The sequence below is a fragment of the Poecilia latipinna genome, unplaced genomic scaffold, assembly GCF_001443285.1.
Source record: "Poecilia latipinna isolate Pla-1442-1.1 unplaced genomic scaffold, P_latipinna-1.0 Scaffold248, whole genome shotgun sequence".
NCBI classification, from domain to species: domain Eukaryota; kingdom Metazoa; phylum Chordata; class Actinopteri; order Cyprinodontiformes; family Poeciliidae; genus Poecilia; species Poecilia latipinna.
Genome location: NW_015112864.1, coordinates 219,955 through 243,538, shown reverse-complemented (window position 1 = coordinate 243,538; position 23,584 = coordinate 219,955). Strand labels below are relative to the sequence as shown.

The following is a 23,584-nucleotide window of genomic DNA, read 5'->3' as shown; positions in this document are numbered from 1 at the left end:
CATCAAGCAAATTTATTTTCAGAATTTCATTTGGCTCAATTCTATGGTTCAGGAAACGCAGTTAGTGAAGTAAAAGACTCGTTACTAGTTGGTGCAAATGCACCAATCAGACTTACCACGGTAAGCTTCGGGCGTGATTACTTTTTCCATTTAGGACGCGGTTGATCTGCATTAACGTTCATCACATAAGAACTGAAATAATCATCCAACACAGCTTGTTGCGATAAAAATGCAGAAACATGGCGGCGGCCTTCTAACTGCTCCCGTTGACTTTTTCACACCGAAAAGGTCTGTGCATCTGTGCCAAACTGAAACAGATTAAATGAAGCATGTAAATGCGTCGTAGCGACCCCCTGGGAAATATTTACAGACTGGCAGCCATGTGTAAAAATCCACTCACACGGAAAAGGTTAGACCCAGACATAAACACATTTTCCAGAGGGACTACGTTTTCACAATTGCATCTGGGTACACTTAGATTCTAAGACATCTAAGGTAGTTGTGAATGCGTGTGTGTGTGTGTGTTTGCGGTGGCATGCTGGAGTTATTTCTCTGAACCCACAGTGCTTCTTCATGATGGACAGCACATTACTGCCTCCTGGTTTGCTTGACCAAATAAGGAGAAAGCAGAGATATGAATAACGGCTGGCAGAGCGCTGCAGCTCATGGGGTCAGGTCAGCGGGAGGAGCATCATCACCACTGTGTGTCCTTCTGTGACGGGTGTCACTTACAGCTCGTCCTGAACTTGTTATGTAATAGAGATTTATGTAGGCGCGCGTGTAAAATGAAAGCAAGAAGTAAAAGTGAGGGTTACTTCACTGAAATCATGCAAATGATCTGTTCATCACCAGGTTCTGAAATCATTTTTAATTTAGCCTGAAGTATAGAAAACTTTCAACAGATTCCACTATGCACAATCTTGATGAACAACAGGGGAACTGTGTGTGGGAGAAACTAAGTACACCCCCGTGGCTGATTGTTGAACCATATTTAAGGGGCATTTCCAACTTTTCCTAAATGTTTCTCAACACTTTGGATTAATATATGGCCTGCTTCCTTTTATTGTAGCAGCACATATATTAATATATTGCGATATTTACCAAGACTCTCTCAAATTCTTGATATTTAGCTTTTGAGCTAAGATAAAAAAAAAACATCTTTTTGTCTTAGATTTTAAAAGTACAAGCTTCACAACTGGAAATGTTGTGGCTCTAACATTTTTTTTTTTTTTTGTAGCCTTGAGTTTAGAGCATCACCATGACCATACACACCATCTCCGCCACACACACCATCACCAAATGGACACTCATAGACAGTAGTGTGGTTGCCAGGATAAGCTGGTTAAGAATGCATCAGTCTACCTGAGCTGTCCAAGTCAAGATGCAAATGTCCTCTTATCATATCTATCAATCTTGATTAAACATATCTACATTTAGATAGATATGCTACATCTAAAAGCTCAATTTAGAAATCTAAAAACCTTCCACTTTCATACTAAATATGTTCCAATGTTATCCCAGACCTCTTACGCTAACATAAGTTTTACCACAACGTTTTTCCAACCATAAGAAGCCGACTGTCATTTGCAGTGAATGTTTCACCCAGAATCAGCCATAGCCGTTCTAAATGCAGAGGAAGTGGCATGAAGCTGCTCTGTTTTCTGAGTGCAGTGTGTGATTGGCCTTTCCTGCATGCTCAGCACCACATGCATCGTCACTAAAACTGTCCGCACACACACCAAGTAGCTAACTCCCTTCTCTTGTTCTACTCACTCCTCCCCTCCCCTCCCTCCCTCCTGCTGCTCTCCACTGCTAAACAGATGCAAGATGTTCTGAACCAAGTAAGCTCTGTGCTCTCTGCATGTCGTGTTTTGTCTGTGTGGGCAGACTGCATGCACATCCTGTCCACTGACATGACATAGCCCTGTCTTACCCACCAGGGCCTGTCGCAGGGCGCTAGGCCTCTGTAGATGGGGCCGTTCGTTGGGTTTGGTGCTATTGCCCATCTGCCCCCTGGACAGGAGGTTGTTCTCCACCTCAACTCAAATTACATTTTACTGTCTGTGTTATTTATTTATTTATTGTTTTATTTTTTTTCCCACAGTAATAATCTTAAATCATACTTTTACCTCATCGAGGTGTCTGAACCAATCACGGGATGACAGCTTGAAGTGAAATTTCAAGCTGTCAAGTGATGAGGGAGAGCAGTGATGCTCTCCCTCATCACTGCCTCCTGTTGCTGGTGTGAGCTTCGTCCATCAGGTTAATTCAGCTAACGTCTCCTCCTCCTCTGTTCCCCTGCAGCCCATTGACTATGAGGGCTTCCAGCTCTTCATGGCCACCTACCTGGAGAACACCATTCCAGAGGAGCTGTGTCAGCATCTGTTCACCTCCTTCAAGAGCAAGACGGGGCGCTGCTCTCCGGACCACCCTCAGCCGGGAACCAGCTTAAAGGGTATGCTGACGTTTACGGACTGGTTTCCAGTCCGACTACTGGAAACCAGCTTGGTACTGTCTCCATGCTGCGTTTTGTGTACACTTCTAGGCATACCGTGAGCAGCTCTGTCGGGACTTTTTCTTTGAACCCTGTCCTGTCCAGCAGTGTAACAATTAGAGTTGTTGTCTGAGTGCCAAGGAGAAACTGTTGAAAGCTCCACTTGATATCTGTTGGGATATGCACTGAATGACATTGTAATCTTTTTCAGACTGATAGATGTCAGTGATTTGGTTTTTCATCTGAAAAACAACATTTGGTGTTTGATTCTACAGTTCTGGGAGTAATCAGGGGAAGTGAATGTAGAGGAATTGAGCCAGAGAGACGTGATTAATCACAGGAGGTTAATTAATACAAGGGACACAGTCATATTTTTTTTTACACCTGGCTGACGTCCTTTGGATAACACTTAAAAATGAACTGCATTTTGCAATTGAGCACATTGTGTTTGCCTTTTAAAACGTGTCTGATGTTCTGAAGCATCCAAGTGTGACAAAAACAAAATTGTCTAAATAATGTGTATCATTTCTGCTCCCAAATGATTTATTGAACAGAAAGGGTTTGCAGTGCTTGGCTTAAGGTTTCACCCTCTCTCTCCATATTGGTAACTAGCTGTATGTCTGAGGTAAAGCATCGAGACTTTGTTTCCAGTAACATCATCTCTGGAGTTATTGGTGCTGAGAAAGCAGAATTATTCCCTCCTGTTTGGGAACAGAGCCAACTGAAGTCCTAATAAATGTCCAGCTCAGCATGTTGACTCAGAGTCGGGGCTGCCAGCGAGAGGGAGATTCCTCCAAACCTGATGAGTTCAATTTATCCTCAAAAGCTCTTCTTCTGCTGCTTCCGCAGGCATGAGACCACACAGCCTGTCTTTAGATGTTATTTTTGTCGTCATAACCGCTGGCTGCAGTGTCGTTGATTTAGACGCTGAATCTACATGTCAACCTCATTTGGAAATGAGTCTGTCTTACTTTCACTGGGCTTACGTCGCCTCGTAGCTTCCCAAAAAAAAATTATATGTGCTATCTTATATTTAATCCTCTTAGACTTTTTCATGTCTTGTCACATTACAACAAAGATCAATATACTTTGTTAGGATGTGATTGACAAAGTAGTGCATATTGGGGAAGTGGAAGGAACATGAAACGTGGTTTTCAAAAATGTTTACAAATGGAAAGGAAGTGGAGGGAAAAGGGATATTTTCTGCATCCTTTAACATATTTGTCCTCACAGCATGATGCTTCCACCACCTCTTTCACAGTGGAGTCCATGATTTTCTGCCTCATGTCTGATATTAATTCCTCCCAACCACAGCATTTACCACATAGGGCTCTCTGATTAGTTTAGCTGAGTGGCCACATCTTGATAGTTCCCATTTGTACTATCATCTTTCAACGTCTGGTTGTTGATCACCTGGATGTAGTTTCATAATTCCAATTTGCACAAGTGTGTGGCCAATAGAAATGCAGCTGATGTGTTATGTTCCTGCCATTTCCACTAAAACACACGTGACGTTTGTGGTTGCAACAAGACAAAATGTGTAAAAGCTCAGATACTTTTGCAAGGCACTAAGGATGAGGAGTGACCCGTGTCTGTGGGTTTTTATCACCAAAAACGGATTAGTCACGGGCTCCGCAGTGACCGGGGCAGAAGCACATATGAGGACAGACATCTCAGCGCTCTGTGTGAACCGTCTGGCTCTGCGTTTCCACATGGGTGCTGCGTGGGCCCGGGCTCCAGTCTGCTGCTCCCTGCAGAGCGACTGAGGACACAGATGGACTGCTGAATTAGAAACTAGTTCTGTTCAGAAAAATGTTTAGAAAAGTGAGAAACGTGGCTCTCGTCGTGCCCGTGTTAGGGTGGTAGTTAGGGTGGTAGTTATGGTCGTGTGTGAAGTTTCCAGCACACAAAATCTGAAGATCCAAATTTGGCTTGAATACTTTCATGTTTTCCCAGGAGGGTCAAATTGCAGGGAAGCCATTTATTTTCTTTTTTTTTTTTTTTTTTTTTAGTAAGTGTTCTGCACATCCTGCAGCAGCAGACCATTCTAATCTCTGCCTTTACATGAAGCTTTCCTTTGGAGCCACATTGTGATTTGGAACTAAAAATATCCACATACACCATGTTAGGAAAGGACTGAGCAAATGTTTTGTTGATTAAAGTATTTTTTCAGATCAAAACAAAGAAATATGGAGCTCAAAGTATATATGTTATCACTAAAATAAGTTTTTGGGGGTTTTTTTTGGCTAAAAATAATTTTTGGGGGGAAGAGGAGGAATCACCGCTTATTTATTTTTCTAAAGCTGTCTTAGGCACAAAAGAACTCACTGTTGTCAAAAATATATATATATTTTTAGGCCATTGATTTAGGAAAGTGACAACATGTTAGTTTTAGAAACAACAGCAGCTCTAAATGCCCGTCCAGCTCAGAGCTGCTGTAGGAGCAGAAGGATCCCCGTCCCTTCAGAGGAAGTGACGTGAACACGGCATCAGATCTGACTGACCGTTCACGCTGATGTTAGGCTCATGAAAGGAATTTAGAAACTGACTTGAGCAGGTTTCTGCTGCTTCAGTATGAGTTCAGGCTCTCAGAGAAAAACACCTCAGAGTCAATGCTGACACCTGCTGGACGTCTTCTAGAAGTATATTTTCCTTCTTATATACAATTGGTTCTAGATCACACACAAAAAAAATGATGGACATATTTTCACATTGCTTTGTTTATTTTATTTTGCCTAATATCAAAACATTTTTCTATATTGCTGTTTTTCCTGATTATATTTTGCCTTTGTTTTGTTGAACTCCTGAGCAAGAGCGTCTCATTGTCTGCTACAAGTAAAATGAATCTAAAAGGATCATAAAAAAAAAAACAAACATATAATGACGTTCTTTTTAATACCCATCTTTGAGGCAGCTTAGCAGCCCTTAAAAAAAAAAAAAAAAAAAGCAGTACAAAATGGGGCTTTTATTTTGGTGAGCCCAGCCCAGCCTTTTAGAAACCCCTGCACTCTTTCCTGGCTGTTCGTCACATCTGCTGCTGTTTTTTTTCTTTCCTTGAACCAATGACTGACCACAGACGCCCGTTCCATTGATGCAGGCATCTCTATTCAGACTGAAGTGGCCTGTGCCCCCATTACAGGTACCACAACGGGCCACTGGCTTGTGTCGCCACGGTGACGCCGGCTTAACAGGATAAGAGTCCCGCTGGCTCCCTTGGTGGTTGTGTGTTCTTGTGTTTTTGTGAGCTCTTGGTACAGTGCCTTGCAAATGTATTTCTAGCCAGTGAGCTGTTTGTCATGTTGTAGGGTTTACAGCCTCACACCGTTTCGTTACATTTTTCCATGATAAACCAACACAAAGCAGTGCACGATTGTGAAATGGAAGAAACGTGTTAACTGGTTTTCAAAATGTTTTACACATAAAGCGTGACGCATGTTTTCAGATTCAGTCCCACTGAGTTGGTCATATGTAGAGCTTCGTTTTGGGGTTTGACTATCAGCCGTGCTCATTTGGACACTGGTCTTCTTTTCAGAATAGCAGAAACTTGGATAGATTGGCTGGTGAGCGTCTGTGAACAGAAATCTTTTTGCCACAGATTCACAGAGTGTGTTCAGCGTAGTCGTAAGGGTTTTGGTTTTCATGAAGGTCAAAGAGTTGATGCCATCATCTGCAAAATAAATAAATAAATAAATAAATAAATAAATAAATAAATAAATAAATAAATAAATGTATTGTTTTTCATTTGAACAGAGAATAGTCTACACCGAATATCACAGCCAGGACGTCCTAAATCATTCTTTCTGCCAGAAAGCCCAGATATTGTGAAGTACAGGACTGGTAGTTGTCATGTCGACAGGTTCTCTTGGCTGCTTCTCCTACAGATGCTGCTTGCTCTCCGATGTTCTGTAACAAACAGCCTCTGAGGCCTTCAGGTGACTTTTGAAGATTTCTAAATGCATCGGATACACTCAGATTAAATTGGTCTTAAAGCATATGTACGTCATGATTTAAATTTTTATTTATAGAAAGTTTAACAAAATATGTAACATTTCCCTTCCATTTCACAATTATGCTCTTCTTTATATTGGTCTATCACGTGTATTTAATTCAATTCTATATGTTTATATACCATTTATTAGACAAAATATGTTTCAAAGCATTTTATAAAGAAAACCAAAATCAAATTTACATACATAAAATCCATTCGGTGAACATTCAGCACATTTATTCCACTTTGATCCTAGTTATGAAACAACAGTTTGTTCGTCAGATTTGAAGATTTGAAGGAACCCAGCAGATTGCATTAGTCACTTAGTTTGCACCATTCACCTGTGACAGATAGCTGGTTGCATAGTGTTAGACTGTGCTTTAAAAAGAGAGCAGACACACACATACACACACACACACACACACACACACACACACGCACGCACGCACAAATAAACACTAATGCAGGAACCCAGGTGCACTTTCTATTTTAAAGAAAAAGTAAAGAGTTAATGACATAAATGTTCCTAAAGTAGTTTTATCTTGGACAGAAACAGTGATGCATGTTGTCTGAAACAGCAGTAAAATCTATAGAAAGAGACCATGAATATTTTGGGAGCAATATCTCCACTGATGGGTCCCACCTGAGGAAGGGATCACAGGATATGTGAAAAACAACCTTAAGACGTCTAATGGCAGATTATGCAGAATTTGAGAGTAGTAGGCAAAAGCAGAGGAAGGAAAAGTGGTGCATCATCATAGCCAAAGAAATTTGCCGCAGCGATGTGAGGGAATGGAGAACGGACCATGAATACTTTTGCAAGGCACTACGTTCTGCCTGTGGATCAGTGGGTGGCAGTGTATCAGTGATGCTGTGTAGGCCCTCTGGTCATGATCCAGTATTTTGCCTGCTATTCATCAAGTCCCTCCCCCTCCCAGCTCTTGCTTCTTTCATTTTATTTTCCTAGCTGCCGTTGTGAAGTTCAATGTTAGTTTTTACTCCTCAGAACTAACCTGAAACCTGACCTCTTTTATATTTAATCTTATGACTGACCCAATCAGGGATGAACGGGAAGAGCATCTTGACTGCGATGGGCCTACACACTTCGGAGAACTCCACTACAAGGAGTGCAGCGGGCTCCGGAGCCTCTACGTCCTCCTCACAGCGCTCAGGTACAGCGGCCAACGCACCAGGGGGGCCCTATCGATCACCAGGCGCTCAGGTCAAACCTTCAGCCTCCACCAGCAACGCCCTGACCCCCAGCGCTGGTTCCTCCAAAAGTGCTGGAACCCCAAAACTTCAGTCAGGTGAGCATGACTACAAGGTGTTTCCTTTAGTCTGAAAATGTAGCATAAAACAGTTAGCTACACTGCTTTAACCCACAGGAACCTGAGAGACACTCTATTCTTAATTTACAGTGTTTAATATTGTCACCTTCTTAACATAATGGCCTATGTCATCTTTTGCCAAAAGTCCTGAGAGGGTGAGATGGTGGGATGCCGTCCGTCACTGCATCCGCAGCTTTGCATTGACATAAAGCTTAAATGACGACAAAACTCTTTGCGAGGACAATTTCATAAACGACATGTCACTTCTTAGCATCATAAAATGGCAGCTGACTAACTTGACTTGTTGCATTCAGTAGCAGCCAGTCGTATTGTTGTGTGGCCTTTTCTGCCCCTTCCGGTCCTGTGAACAGTGTCTTGTCAGCCCACTCTCCACAGCTCTGTTTCGTCTTTACGCTATGCAGAGCTCCCACCTCTCTAAAGCTGTCACACTAATGCCTGAATGTGTGATTTACTGCTACTCTCGCTCTGCGCGCCTCATTAATTGAAGCAGAGGGCCCGCGTAGTAGCGCAGACAGCGACGGATGCCTCGCGTGGCTTTGAAGGTTTGTGTTTTGCGCCAGCAGAGAAGAGCAACTCTGAGAAGCTGAAGAGCCCGCTGTCTCAGGAAGGCTCCACGCAGACGTCCCCTCAGGTGGTCTTTCTCAAGGACATCGTCTGCTACCTTTCGCTGCTGGAAAGGGGGACGCCGGAGGACAAGCTGGAGTGTAAGTGGCAGTTCTCTTGCTATCTAAAACACGCCCACAAAATTCCAGCTCATCACTGACCACAGCTCAGTGGGCAGGAGCTCCTGATAAAGAGATGAAGCTCACATCTTAAAGAGTAGCCCAGGGTCCCAGTTCTGGAGAGGGCCCAATGATTTTCCTTTTTGGAAAAAATGTTTTGCGAACATTATCTTTTATATAAAACTTATAGACCTAAATCATGTGAATTGTAATATTTTAGGATTTATGTCAAAGCCAAATAAAGTGGACAGATGATTATTTAATAGAGGATATATTAATCGTACAATCAGTCATGTTCAATCATGTTTATTTGTAAAGTACTGTTCAGCAACAAGGCAGTTCAAAGTTTTTAACAGCCTAAAACACAAAAATACAAAGTCATAAAAACACCATACAGTCAACAATTGGGAAAACCAGCAACAAATGTTATTTTGATGAGTGACATCATCAAAATCAACAATACACATCAAATATGTTGGTCAATGTTTTATTTATTACGGTTCAAAAGCAGCTCTAAACAAGCTGGGTGTTAGTCTGCGTTTAAAGGAACTCAGTGTTTCAGCTGTTTTGCAGTTTTCTGTAAGTTTCTTCCAGATCTGTGGCACATAGAACCTGAATGCTGCTTCTCCGTGTCTGGTTCTGGTTCTGGTTCTGGGGATGTGGAGCGCTTTAGCGAGTTGAGAGCGCAGACAACAAGAGCGGATTTGTCTTCAAGTGTGTTTGTTTGTATCTGTTTGTATTTTCAACAGGATTTAGGCTTTTTGTTAATGCGATTATGATTAGAAGTTTTGTCAGTCATATAATACTAAGGTAGGAGAAAAAAGATTCTGTTGGAAAAGTTTCTCTCCACAAAAATAAAGTTGGATTTGTTTGAAAACAGTGCAGTCAAACCAACAGAAATCGGACAGACAGACAGACAGACGGACAGGTAGATGTTAGATTTACATTCAAGCAACAAAAAAAGATAATCTTTTAAATGTTTACAGGCAGTAATAATTGATTTTTCAGTATAATTAGACGTCTGAAGCTCAGTTCCTTCCTCCCCGGAGCCTCGGCTAACGCCTTCCTCATGGGGCCGGTCGCTGACGTGCTGAAGCCCTCCTGAACCCGACCGACTTTTGTCTGAGGCCGTGTGATGGGGCTGATCTCTGCGCGCTGGTCCCCGGGACCTGCTGGAGAAGCGGCGCTCTCCACATCTTCAGAGTCCAAAGGAGAAAGCTCTGGCTTCTAACGGGGTCTCTGTTCTCGTTTTCCCCCAGTCATGTTCCGACTGTACGACACAGACGGCAACGGGCTCCTGGACAGCTCAGTGAGTGGATAATCTTCACCGTCCTTCCCCTCTGTGTCTGATGTGCGTGTGTGTAGGTGTGTGTGCATGTGTGCGTGCGTGTGTGTGTGTCTGCCCCGAGCACCTTGCAGCTCCAGGAATAGAAACCTGAACACCATGTGAACTCTGAATGTTTACATAAGATCTTTCTTAATGGACCTGGCTGGTTTAATGCGAGCCGCTTGCTGAAGCGATCACATAAACGAAGGAAAATGTTGCACACTGCTATAAAACGATCCCAGCGGTGGCAGCGTACGCACTGAAACATGGAGACGAAGGTGAAGGTGCAGGTTTTCACGTGTTTCTGTTTGTCCAGGAGCTGGATCACATCATCAATCAGATGGTCCACGTGGCCGAGTATCTGGAGTGGGACTCAACAGAGCTGCGGCCGGTCAGTAAACACACACTTCACTGAGACAGAACCAGGCTCTGTTTGTTTCTGAATACCAGCAGAAGCATCAGCTGACGCGTTACAAGAAGGTATAGGCCCACATGAGCCTTATGATTGTAAAATATCATGATTTCTTGCACTAATATCATGATATTGATTCGAGCATTTAATAGTGACACGTATAACACAATCTAATTTATTTTAAAACTAAAAAGCAGCAAGTATTACATTCCTGCTTCTGAAACATTATTGCACGTCCAACGATGTCTAGAGTGTTGACAGGAAGTTGTTTCAGATATTCATCACTATTGTTGCTGAATTTAGATCTATATTATCTAGCCTGCACTCTGCTCTGCACTTTTAGAATCACTTTGAAAAAGAATTACCTTAAAGTCGCCGTATGTAACTTTCATAAACAATATATATATATATATATATATATATATATATATATATATATATATATATATATATATATATATATATATATATATATATATATTTTTTTTTTTTGTATAGTTGTTAAAATGGTCATTATCCTAGCATTATAACATCCATCCATCCATGCTTGTTTCAGATACTAAAGGAGATGATGAAGGAGATCGACCTTAACCGGGACGGCACCGTCACACTGGAGGAGTGGATTAGAGGAGGCCTCACCACCATCCCTTTACTTGTCCTGCTGGGCATGGACGCGGTATGTTCAATAAAAAAGACATAAAACAATACAACATTTACTACAGATTTATCAACCATTGTCAGCCTTTTGCCGTCTGGGATGTAAAACCTCTAAAACGAGTCAACCGTTTTGTCAGCGTCGATTCTCCCAGATTTGCGCTCTGCTAAATGAGAAGAAAATGTTGAAGTGATGACTTGCGTCCTGTTGGCTTTAGAGTCTCTGTTCATCTCGACCAGATGTTACATGATGGTGTTGAATGTCTGGAGAAGGAGCTGAAATGATTCTGTGTTCTGCTGTGATATGGCAGAACGTGCAGGAGGACGGGCAGCATGTTTGGCGTCTGAAGCACTTCAACAAACCAGCCTTCTGTAACTACTGCCACGCCATGCTGCTGGGCGTCCGCAAGCAGGGCCTCTGCTGCTCCAGTGAGCCTCCTCCTCTCTCTCCCCGTCACTGTCTGTCTGCGTCTCCCGCTGCCTCTTATCTTCTTCCTCTCTTTATCTCCTCCTCCATCTTTATCTCCTTCACTTCCTCTAGCCAGCGTAATTCAAAGTATTTTATGCTTTGTGCCTAAATGCTTTTGACTCACTGTTGCTTTCAATTATGCGTCCTTGCAACCGTCATTAGAGAAGGATCAGCAATGTGATTATGTGTATTTTCATTATTGAGTTTCCCAGGCAGTGCCCCTAGGGCCTATGAATGCATGCACTCACTTACTGTCTGAACTGATTGCTAATGTGGTCAGCTGTAAACGAAATTACCTCCCAGCCATGTTGGATCTGTGTTTGTGAAGAGCGATCCCTGGTTAATGCAGCGGCTTCTTGTCGTCCTGCAGCATGCAAGTACACCGTACACGAACGCTGCGTGTCCAAAAACATCGCCGCCTGCATCAGCACCTACGCCAAGTCCCGCAAGCACACCAGTGTAAGTGCAAACACAATGTTCTGATGGTTCAACTCTGACCTCTTTCTCAAGGTCCTGGGTCGCAGACATTTCTGAATCATGTTGTTTCTGGGACATTAAGTTCAACAGCGTTGCTGTCAGTTGTGGTTGATAGCATAGCCAGTAGATGAATGTATGCCAGTGTGGCCTGGCCACTGCCTTCCTATGCAATTCCACTCGATTCTTATCTCCTTTCAGTCCTCCATCTGGGATTTCTCCCATTGACTTGGATTCCTGCAGTAGAATTTCTACCGGGTCGATCAGCGAACAGAAGGAGAAGCCGCGAGCGATGATGGAATAGTAGTCTGCCGTGGTTGTAGTTTGGTGATAGCAGCAGAGGAAGTGAACAAAGCCATTCAATATGTGTTGGCCACACTTCCAAATATTGAATGTTTTCGCCAGGCTAATGTAAGTGGGCATTGCCACCGAACACTGCCCCTTCAAGTGGTGTATAGGCCTATCACAATAAACAGTAAATCAATTGATCGCAAGATAAATTAAAACGAGTTCAATCATTTTCATTGGTATGATGTACCGTTTTTTTCTTTCTACCAAAAACTGGACGATAAAAGTCTTCAGTCTGGTGTTTTGGTCTCAACTTGTCCCTTTTTTTTGAAGGGTTCGTAATTCATTAGTATTTTATGTTGTTTATTTTGGATATTTTAAAACGTCTCCATTTCCATTGTTAAACGTGCATTAATTTTTAAATTTTTAATCCAGTATTCTCTGGACTTTCTAAGTCTGCTCTTAATTTGTAAAAGTAATGAGTACTCCACAGTTTCTAAGTAATAATGAAAACTAAATGTTCCTGTTCTGGAAGAAGTTTTTCTGGATTCTAAGTTTGTTCTAATTCCTTTTCTGGATTGCAGTAACAGGAGTGTCTGCATAATAATCTAAAAATCAATCTAAGAAGTATAATATTGGTCTAAATAGTGAGTACTCTACAGTTTCCAAAAAATAAGCTACAGAGTGACTAATAAACTAGAGTCTCTGGATTCCAAGTTTGTTCTAATTCTTTTTATGGGTCAAAAGTGAGTACACCACAGTTTCTAACAAGTAATAATCTAAAAAGTAACTGATAAGTAGGATGAACAGAAAACATTGGGTAGGATATGGCACATATAGCAAGACAAAAACATGCTGGCAAAGACGTTGAGGTCAGGGAGTGTTTGTTTGTCTGTAACTATGACGTGTTTGCAGATTAGCCCATGTCTCTCACAGCCTGTTCTCCCAAACAAGTCTCTGATAAAGGTGGAAATATCAAGAGCGAGTCCTTAAGAGTTCAGCCATAAGATTCCACGGGTGACTTTGGGAGGGGTGAGGAGATGGGAAGGAGCAGTTTGTCTACATAAACTCCATGATATTTGAGGTAGATGCCAAGGCAATGGGGAACCAGATTCAGAATAACAAATTCTTATTAGATCGGGCAGACTTAAAATTTCTGTCTGTCCTAGAGTCTTTAACCGGTATGTCTCTTATAGTTCATCCCAATCATCCAAATTAGTTTGGCCGTTCCACTAAACCGAAACTAGCAACTTCTCCAAGATCGATTCCATCCCTTTGGTGAGTTTTAGAGTCCTCAGCTGAGCTGCAGTCTCAGCAAGACTCGCATTCAACCTGCATCTCTGTCCCTAAGTGTTCACTAGTTCGGCCAAATCCGTAACAAATTTGTCGATAAGCCAGGTAACCACAAGCTCCAAACAGCAGAAATCCCGTTATCATGAATAAATCCAGGGTGAATCCCACCGTGTATGTCCCCCCCGCGGGACAAGAGGGCTCTCCTGTGCCCAGTCTTCTCGTTGAGAAAATTTGATCAATTGCATTAACAGACCGGTTGGCCAGATCCACAATTTGTAGATTCAGAGGATGTGCAAAGAAAGGCTCCAAAAAAAAGCAACAAAAAACAGAGCAAGCAGGGAGAGAATGGGAAGGGAGAGGAGCAGAGGAAAAAGCGTCTGCCTTCAACGAGAGCTAGAGAGAAAATGTCTTCATCATCAGATGGGTAATTATAGCAGTACTTTGCCAAGTTTGGATTTATTGAAACTGTATAATATCAACTCAGCTTCCATACATAAACAGCTTCCACATGGTTCCAAAAATGCAGTGAGTCCTGAAATCATAAAATTTGCTCTAAAATAGCTTTCAACGAGTCGTCATGTGACTGCCTCTGCTCTCCTCCAGGTCATGCAGCATGTCTGGATAGAGGGGAACTCTCCGTCGAAGTGCGAGCGCTGTTTCAGGAACATCAAGGGCTACCAGACCCTGACGGGCCTGCACTGTGTCTGGTGTCAGGCCACGGTGAGTCGCCTACCATGCCGCACTTCAACCGCCACGTTCTACTCTAACACAGGCGTAAATAGATAAACAGGACCATGACCACTGCCCCCCAGAGGCAGATAGAAGCAACTACAGATGCAATGTAACAGAGAAATTAGTGGAAATTTTGGAGTATCGTTAACATTAAAGGTATGTGTGTAATACCAAAAGCAAAACTGCTTATTTAGAGTACGGAAAATGAGTTATCCACCTTTAGCAATATCATACTTTATCGTGCTACCACCCCAAACAAACTGCCTCACATGATTACAAAGAAAATAAAATAACAAATGAGTAAAAATGATTACATTGCAGTGGAAACGTAAGGATTGAAACACAGGGGATTTTTTTTTTATCATGTTGTTATTCATCAATCAAAGATGGCTCTAAACAAATGGGGTTTTTAGTCTTTAATTAGAAAAACTCCCGTGTTTCAGCAGTTTTGCAATTTTCTGGAAGTTCGTGTCAGAGCATAAAAACTGAACGATGTTTCTCCATGTTTGGTTCTGGGAATCCAGAGCAGACCAAACAGTCTACAGACTGATATAACGACAACAAGAGAAGACCCAGAGGCACACACAGGACAGTCTAAACTTTGACTAGGTCATTATAACATATGAATATGCCTTGATCTCATGGCTCTTATAGCAAATATCATTACACCAACTACCACCATCTGTATTTCTTCCCTAAGAAATACAGAGTACTTCTTAAGTAAAACTCTGTATACAGAGTATTTCTGTATAGTGGAACCAGGATGCAATGACACATACTCTGTATACAGAGTATTTCTTAAGAAAGCAGTACAACAGGTATTGGTCATTTTCAGTTTATGTCAGGGAAAAAATAAATAAATACATACATAAATATTGTTTATTGTCAATAAGGAAGGAAATACATTTTTAGTCAAAAATACTAAATATAATTGATAAAATTTTGCACATCACATGTTTCTTATACACCCCTTCAATTAAAAAAAAAATTCTACGAGGAAAAAAAACCCGCAAACCATGACATTTTAATCTAGAATTTGTTTCTGTATTTAACATGATAATAATAATAAAAACGGAGAGAAGTCCTTATGGTCAGACTTAGGAGATACCTGGGTCTCCATAGATTTTGCAGATTTTTGGTCTTTCTTCTTCTGTGTGCCCTGTATGGTTTGTAGCAAACTGCAAACAGCGCTACCCCTGCCATTCACTTAGCCATGGTTCAAATTCAAATTTAAACTTGTTGGTTTCATGAGGAAAACTTCACTAATGTTCTTTAATGGTGGTTTTTGGTACCGATATTGCCTAATAATTCAAATGAAGATAACGAGGAGTCTGCTTAACTGGTACTGGCAGAGTATTCTTAGCTGATTTGTACATTAATTAAACTGAAAAACTGCTGGAGAGAATTTAGTGCCGAGAGGAGAGTCCACTGAGCCGCAGCGCAGGACCGCGGCTCCACCATGATGTACAGCTGGATGATGTAACAGTGGCAGTAAATTCTGAGGAGCTCAGTTTATGAGCTATTTTCAGACATAGAGACAGGGTAGCAGGGTCATACCAGAGTCATTGAGCTCATCGTCATTTTCAGCAAATAAATTGACTTTATTTAGCTATGTCTAAAACAAACGTATGTAAAAAAAAAAAAAACACCTCCTCCCCTCACACACACTTATTACTACGTTAACTCTACCTAACTCTACCTTCACGTTTCATATGCGTCATTGCGTTCTGGTTCCACTAGGTGACACTGTTGTCTGTGATGTGATGTAAAAGTTTCGACCAAGCGATCCCGACACCTGCTCCTGCTTCAGCGTGGTGCGCAGAGCGTTTCCGTCGACCCTCCATGGCCGATAAACCGAGCAGCCATGCTGTCACTGTATGGCTGAATGACTTAACGCAGAGTGTCAGATGGAAGACGCCTACAGTCCTTATGGTTCTCCTTCTCTTGTCCACTGCAGTACCATAACAAGTGTGCGTCTTCTATGAAGGCTGAGTGTGACGGAGGGACCCTGAAGGACCACATCCTGCTGCCATCATACATCTGTCCGGCGGTGCTGGTGAGAACCGTTCCGCCGTACATCATGAAAGGAGGGATAGAAAAACTTTAGCTGTTGCTGCAGAGCCAAACACGGTAAAATATGAGCATGTGTTTATCAGGGGCAGATTCTGGTTTCCTCATGAAAAGTAAATAAATAAATAAATATCTGAACTCAAGTCCAGAAGTCTAAAATAAATAAATAAATAAAATAATAATAAAACAAAAAACAAAACAAAAAAACAAAAACAAAAAAAACGTACGAACAGCCTAGAATAATGTGGCTGTTTCATATTCTCTCCAGCGGGGGCGCTGTAAAACTAAATTTGCAATTTTGGTCTGTGGTGACTAATTCACATTTCAGGTCATGTTGTTTACCAAAAACAGAGAACAAATATTTGACAAATAGAAAATACTAATAAGAGTTCAAAACTCAGATGATACACTGAAGAAAGAGATCTGAGCTCCAACTTTTAAAAACATGTGGGTCAATTTGTTACATGTAATCAAGTTAGTCAGATTAAATTTATTTACATTTGTTTAACATGACAACTTAATGAACTCATATTTACTTGGATGAACTTGGTTTGATTACTTGTTACAAATTGACTTAATTTTTTAAGTTTGGACCTCCTGTTTTCAGTGTAGAGAAATCAGGAGAGTGTGAGGAGACACTCCAAGCTCCTTTCCAGCTCCCGTCACTATCTCCTACAGGACTTTAATCCCAGTATAATTCTGATTAGATTAAAGGTCAAATCAGTCAAAGCATAAGCAAAATACACTTAGTTGTAGCAAATTAGAGTATTTCGTTAAAGTTAGTTCAAAAATCCTTTTTTTTTTTTTTTTCAGTTCAGAGTATCTAACTACTCTCGTACTTTAGACCAGTGTGGCCTTTCAGTACATTCATACAAACCAACGGGAAAGGAGTCATAGAAATTAAAATCAGCAGCATGTTCTGTGCCAGTCCGTTCAATGGTGTGAGTTCAAAGTGAATGTCTCAGCAGCATTAAACAGCTGCAGTTATCACAACTTTCCTCAAACATGTCAGGATGAAACTTGTGACCACCTGCCTGCCATTTCACGCTGGCCGTTGACTCTATATCTGGACTCTGCTGTCAAACCTCCTCCATCCCCTCCAACAGCGACACATTGATTATATGCATGCTGTTTATCTCATCATTGGAGATTTCATGCCTTAAATCACGACTCGGGCACCTGCTGACCCATTTACTATTTTCTCCTAAATTACTTGCTCTTCTGTTCTCCACAGGATCGTCATTCCACGGCGAAGCGCGGGGAGGGTGAGTCCACTCCCAACACCAGCCCTGACGACGCCAGCAAGACATTTAAGTTCCCTCCTGTAGACAGACAGACACTGCAGGTACTGATCTCAACACTGGTGTGCAGCGCTTGGTTTAAGACAGGTAGCAGGTTAAACAGCAGAGTGTGTGTTTCCTGCTTGCAGATCACCCCTCTCCCAGGAACACACCCCCTCCTGGTCCTGGTCAACCCTAAGAGTGGAGGGAGGCAGGGGGAGCGGTGAGTTTGACCTCATCGCCGGCGGCCATGTTTCCAAATCTAACGTGTCAGTTTATAGGTGATCACTGGCACAGTGCATAACGCTTTCACCACAAAAACACAAAATCTTACCAAGTCATCTTTGTCTAGTTTCTAGTGCAAATATCTTATGACACTTGAAATAAGACCAAACTAACTTACAAGCAACTTTTCAGGAAGATATAGGAGATTGTTTCAAGCCAATAAGTCCTTAATATAGATGAGAAAGCATTTGTTGCACTGGCAGATTACTAAACCTGTAATAAGGCATGTTTTCCATGTTATAAGTGAAATAATCTGCCGATGGAACTAATACTTTTGTAATTTTTATTAAGGAATTATTGGCTTAAAACAATGTCCTGTGTCTTGCTGAAAAATTAATTGTCAGCTTGTTTTGTTTTATTTGAAGTGTACTAAGATATTTGCACTAGAAGCTAAATCATAAATACTCAGTAAGATTTAGTGTTTTTGCAGTGCTGGATGTTTTTTCCATTTCTACTACTACTATTACAATTATATTCAACAAAATTTGGCTAATTTGACACACAAAAAAATAGCCTGTAACGTAAATAATAACAATAAAGAATAATAAATAATAAATGTAATAAATAAAATAAAATAAATAATGAATTTCATTAACTTAATTCCACCAAATTATGACAATGAAATAAAAATATGTACCATAAATAAATGACAAAAGCTCCACAAGTGGATTGTTAAAACATGATAACATGTGAAATATGCAGCACACGTCCTGACAGAGAGAGGCTAGCTAATGGTTACCGTTCGAAGGAAAGTGTGGCTAATTGGTTTGAAATTTGATGGGGGTGGGGGGTGCTCACTCTGTGGGCGGCTCACTCTGCCCACCCACAGAGTGAGCCGTGCCCCCCCTCCCCCCCTGACTGGAAACTTTATTAGAATTTTTTATTTTTACGTCAGAGTGGCCAACTTTCTATTCTTCCTATCTTGATTTGATACAGTAGCGGCTCTATTCCTCGCACTTTTTTCAGCCGTTACAACTATTCAATCCGCTATTAATGTGTCGTAGCGTGTTTTTCCGAGCCGTCTTTAAACGCAACACGAGGGCTAAAATGCTCATGCCGGTTTTACCTGTGCGGCAGCGACAGAGACATGCTACTTGGCTATGAGGAGGAGAGCAACTTGTGCCTTTAGAAAGTATTTTCAGAGGTGAAATCAAGCCCAGCTGATGTTTCACTTTAAAAACATTTAAAAAAATATATCTAACAGGTTTCATGTTAGACCTTCCAGCTACGATTAGCCGTTTTGTTTCGCTTGCCAAGTTTGCCATTGCTTGTGCCTCAGATGGATTGATGTCGGTGTATTTTGGTCCAGAAAGGTCATGAATCTGTGTGCTACAAGGTCACATCAAAGGTTTTCCTCCCAGACCGCGTCGCAGCCGCTCCGCCCTGCTGCGGCTCTGAATGCCGTCATTTAAAGGTGGAGTGCTGGAAATAAAGGCTTTTATTCTCGCGTCATTTGCCACATAGCTCCCAGCAATCACGACCAATCAGAACCTGCTGCTTTTCTTTCTAGCAGGCGTGTTGCCCGGCAACACACTTTTTCTTACTGTACAACGAGAAAGCCAATTATTCTCTATCAATGGGCAAATAAGAGTAAAAGAGATTTACCAGAACAACAGCTGTTCTATTATTATCTGTGAAATTTTCATGACATTTAAATAAGTGCTTGCCCTTTAGGAAAAAAAAAATATTAACAGGAAATCTCAGAAAGAAAGAAAAAAAAGAAAACCTACAGAGCAACACACTGAATCATTTGTCACTGGGAGAAGACCATAATAAATAACGGCAGTTTAAGTCATAATAGTTTTCCTGGAAGAAAACCTTTCAGAGCCTGCAGAACACCTGAGAGTGGGGTCAAAGTTCACCTTCCAGCACTCGAATGAATGGCATCTAATTAATGAACTGACATTAATTACAGTCCAGTGCAGTGATACAGCAGGAGTGATAAACGTGTGGCACATTGTACAGCCTGCTGGGCTGGTGAAGGAGGAATGCTTCATTTACCTGAAGTGAAACAGGGAAACGCAAATGAGGTTGGCAGCGTTCCGAACGAAGCACCAGACTTATGAAACAATACCGTTTGGTCAAAAGAGACTAAAGTTACCTTCTGAATGTGTAGGATAATTTAATTAATCACCATATCACTAACTTAAAAAGATAGATAAAATACTATTACTTTTAGCCTCTTCCCTATCCACCCTTTTTTTCTTCTTTTTCTTCTTTTTATTCTCTCTGTTCTCGTTTGTATGGTTTTCTACATGTAAAAAAAAAAGAAAGTCAGCGAAGTTGTGTAACTATGCGGGATGTACATGATGCTAATAACTTTGTGTAATCTCTTGATAAACAAGAAAAGACACCGTAGTTGAGGTGTTCAGTCGTAACGCACACCAGCAGGTTTTGCTGGAAACTGAACAACTGTTATGCATAGTGGTGGAGGGGTGAAAAAAGTATTTTGTAAATTGGCTACTTAAGTACCGAGTAACAGAAGACGTCATCAGATGGAGAAAATGTCACTTTAGTGCACAAATGCTGTTATTTTAGGGACTGTTGATGAAATAATTCATACATTAAATAACAGTAAAATAAATTCAGGCAGAAGAACTTTTCAAATTTTTTTTTTTCTTTCTAAATAAAACTTGTGAAACTAATACTTTTCCACATGTGATGTGTGTCTGTGTGTGTGTGTGTAGGAACAGAGTATTGTACCTCCGGTGACATTATGTCATGTTTACTGTGTTTTATTGATCTGCAAATGGAACGAACGGCTCAGCAGACAGAAAACAACGTTAGAGGAACAAAGCTGGTGTAGAAACACAGAGTGATATTAATATTAATTGAGTATAAGTAAAAACTACTCTTGCGAATACTCCTAAAAGTAATCACCCCCCCCCTCCAGAAAGTTACCCAAGTAAACATAACTGAGTAAATGTAACTAGTTACTACCCACTTCTGCTAAGCTATGAATGTATTAATGTCAGTCCTTCACTTCATCATTAAATCTACAATAAAATTCACTGCAGCATCTGATGGCAGCGAAATGTTGCACGTCCAACAGTTCGCACAATGCATCCAACCAGCTTCCTGTAACTGAATATTAACCCAGTCATTTACGTCTGAGCTGATATTTGTGTTCAGAAGTCTTAATCCACCTTCCTTCATGTTGTGGTTTTCTTCCAGTGTCTTCAGAAAGTTCAGGTACCTGCTGAACCCCCGACAGGTGTACACACTGGAGCACGGAGGCCCCATGAACGGGTGAGTCTGCTGCAGTCGACTTTACATTTCTGCCTGTTCATTGCTGGTTTATGTTTACTACAGCGTAGTAAGGCCATTGTGGATAGAAAAAAAAAAAAGGAGGAGTCGATTTAAACCAAACGATCTCAGAAATTTTGGGAATAATCTCAGAAGTTTTTCTAGAAAAAAAAAGTTCAACTTTTGAAATTCAGAAATTTCAGACGGGTTTTTTTTTCTAGCAAGTGTCTGAGATGAATGTCAAAGTCTCTGAGTTTTTTGGCTGAAATTTCTTTTTTACTTTTTGTTTTCTATTCACAGTGGCCTTACTGTGCCGTCGCAAACCTTTGCTTATAACTCAAATCTGCTGAAGGAACTGATTTTGCTGCCTTGTGGCTCAGATGTGTTTAACGCAAGCAAATCAAGAAATAACTAAAGTCAGCTTTCTAACAATTAGTAGGGAAAAAAGAAACAAAACTCCTTTTCATCTGAAGGTTATATTGTGTATTGAGTGAGACGCAGGAGGCGAGTGCTGAATCTCCAGTTCTGTTCCCTCCTCGCTCCGTCAGGTCAGACTAATCTGCAGTAGGTTGAAGCGGAACGCCGTGTTACCGCCGTCGGATAGTTTTTACCTCTTGGTGCGCACAGAGACGTGTGCATATGCGAGAGCGGAGCACATGGTGTACTTTGAAATGAATTGTGGTGCCGCTCCGCATAGCAGAGAGGCTGTTAATGCTCCACCTTAAGGGTGTCTCACTCAGGCACAATGAGCAGAGCTACTGCCCTCTGGAGCCTCGTGTATGAAGAACGGCCCGGTGACGCACGCAGCTCCCCAGGAGAAAGTGCTGGAATGATCCACGTGCCATCAGACATGAGGGCTGTGCTACTCTGATCGGTTATTGGAAGACTGTGAGTGGAATGTCACCGCGGTTCAAGAGAATTATAGTTAATCCGATGTAAGAAATGTATTATGTGGTCACTGAAAAGACATAAAAGACACTTTCAGGATATAAAAGCTTTGCCCGTCATCTGTCGTCATTAGTGACTTTTTAAATCAATGTGGGGTTATTGTTAGATGAGATCAACTAGCAGAGCCAAGATCTGGATAGAAATGATCTTAGAGTGAAGAAAGGCAGGATTCCTTTTCCCATCAAAACGATCTACAAAAACTCAACATCACTGGCGCAGGGCTGTCCAAAGTCTGGCGCGGGGGCCATTTGTGGCCCTTGAAATGGTTTTGCTCAGCCCCTGATCACAAGTCAAGAATGCAAAAAAAAAAAAATTTGGCCAACAAAATTCAAAAGAATTGGTAATGTAAGTGTTGCTGTTGGATCTGAAATTTGGTCAGTCAGACTTGAATTTAACAGTGTAGAATTCATTGCTAAGCTGCAACTTTAACCTGGAGTCTCTGTGGTTGTGCCATCGTCTGTAGAGCTGCTCTGCTTCTCCTGGGCATGCGTTCTGTCTTACTGGCCGCTCTCTAGCTGTTGTTACTGTATGAGGGTGAAGTGGTGCTCTGCAACACATAGAAATGGAAATGAGCTGTGCTGTGACAGAGAGCGCTAACCCGTCACCAGCTCAACCCTCCACAACTGTTACCATGGGTTCCCTAGCAACAGGCTCAGCAGACTCTGAGGTGAGAGTTGGCTCATTCTCAGTGATTTGTTTTGGGAGTGCAATTAGCTTTCTGGACTCAGTCGTTATTTTTAATGCTCATAAAATCCGTTTTGATTTTTGTTGACGCTAATGCATCTGGGATTAATAGCTTTCTGGATAGGCCTGTCACAATAGAGCGAGTTGATGCGATTAAACGACAACATTGTTGTCTTTGAGACCGTTTTCAAGTAACAAATTGCTAATGGCATAATAATGCAAGTTTGCTTTCTCGAAGACCAGTAAGCTTTAGTTTTGTAAAGAACACATCACGCTGGAACTGGAAGACGTTTGAAATATCCAAAATTAAACACAAACCACACAAATCCACAAACATAAACGCTAATGCATCTGGGATTATGCATTATAAAATCTTCGTAAACAAAGTTGCCCTTCAAAAAAAAATCTTATCATCCGAATGGAAGTTATGGAACTCATTTTAACTTGACTGTCTCCTCCGCTCTGCTTCGCTCCAACTGCATGGCCTTAAGAGAGCGCTGTTTGCCTTATGTAGCATTCAGGCAACAGGAACAACAACACATGAACACACACAAAACTAAGCTTTTTATGTAAATCCTTAAATGCGACCAGTTGGACATTAAATTTGAACCGAGGGGATCGGTTGGATAACAGACTCATCATAAGGAGCTCATCCTGTCAGGGTAGTTTGGAAACTCCTGAGGTGTCATTGTTGCTGCTGCTTCAGGCTTCGACTGGGAGAAAAACAACAGTGTGTAGTTGCTACACCGCCCCGCTGCAGCTCTGTAAATGTGGCACTGTGTGTGTGTGTTTTTTTTTTTTTTTTTTTTTTTTTTTTTCCCCCTTTTTTTTTCAATAACCCCGCTCTTTTTGGCGTTCTCCCCCAATTC

At 41.4% G+C, this 23,584-nt stretch overlaps 1 protein-coding gene across 5 annotated transcripts in view; it reads left to right on the top strand.

Annotated features, from left to right (window-relative positions):
- dgkg (diacylglycerol kinase, gamma) overlaps positions 1 to 23,584 on the top strand; it is a 127,378-nt gene that overhangs the window by 35,080 nt on the left and 68,714 nt on the right. For 2 of the 5 annotated variants that reach the window (XM_015032685.1, XM_015032686.1), the window contains exons 4-18: positions 1,821 to 1,841; positions 2,305 to 2,455; positions 5,571 to 5,633; positions 7,544 to 7,789; positions 8,395 to 8,535; positions 9,813 to 9,862; positions 10,197 to 10,271; positions 10,849 to 10,968; positions 11,258 to 11,375; positions 11,786 to 11,874; positions 14,074 to 14,190; positions 16,160 to 16,258; positions 17,507 to 17,617; positions 17,702 to 17,775; positions 21,012 to 21,086. In XM_015032685.1, coding sequence (XP_014888171.1) covers positions 1,821 to 1,841; positions 2,305 to 2,455; positions 5,571 to 5,633; positions 7,544 to 7,789; positions 8,395 to 8,535; positions 9,813 to 9,862; positions 10,197 to 10,271; positions 10,849 to 10,968; positions 11,258 to 11,375; positions 11,786 to 11,874; positions 14,074 to 14,190; positions 16,160 to 16,258; positions 17,507 to 17,617; positions 17,702 to 17,775; positions 21,012 to 21,086 — 1,550 coding nt within the window. The remainder of the gene's footprint in view (positions 1 to 1,820; positions 1,842 to 2,304; positions 2,456 to 5,570; positions 5,634 to 7,543; positions 7,790 to 8,394; positions 8,536 to 9,812; positions 9,863 to 10,196; positions 10,272 to 10,848; positions 10,969 to 11,257; positions 11,376 to 11,785; positions 11,875 to 14,073; positions 14,191 to 16,159; positions 16,259 to 17,506; positions 17,618 to 17,701; positions 17,776 to 21,011; positions 21,087 to 23,584) is intronic. The other 3 variants (XM_015032688.1, XM_015032689.1, XM_015032687.1) reach the window with 2 other exon arrangements.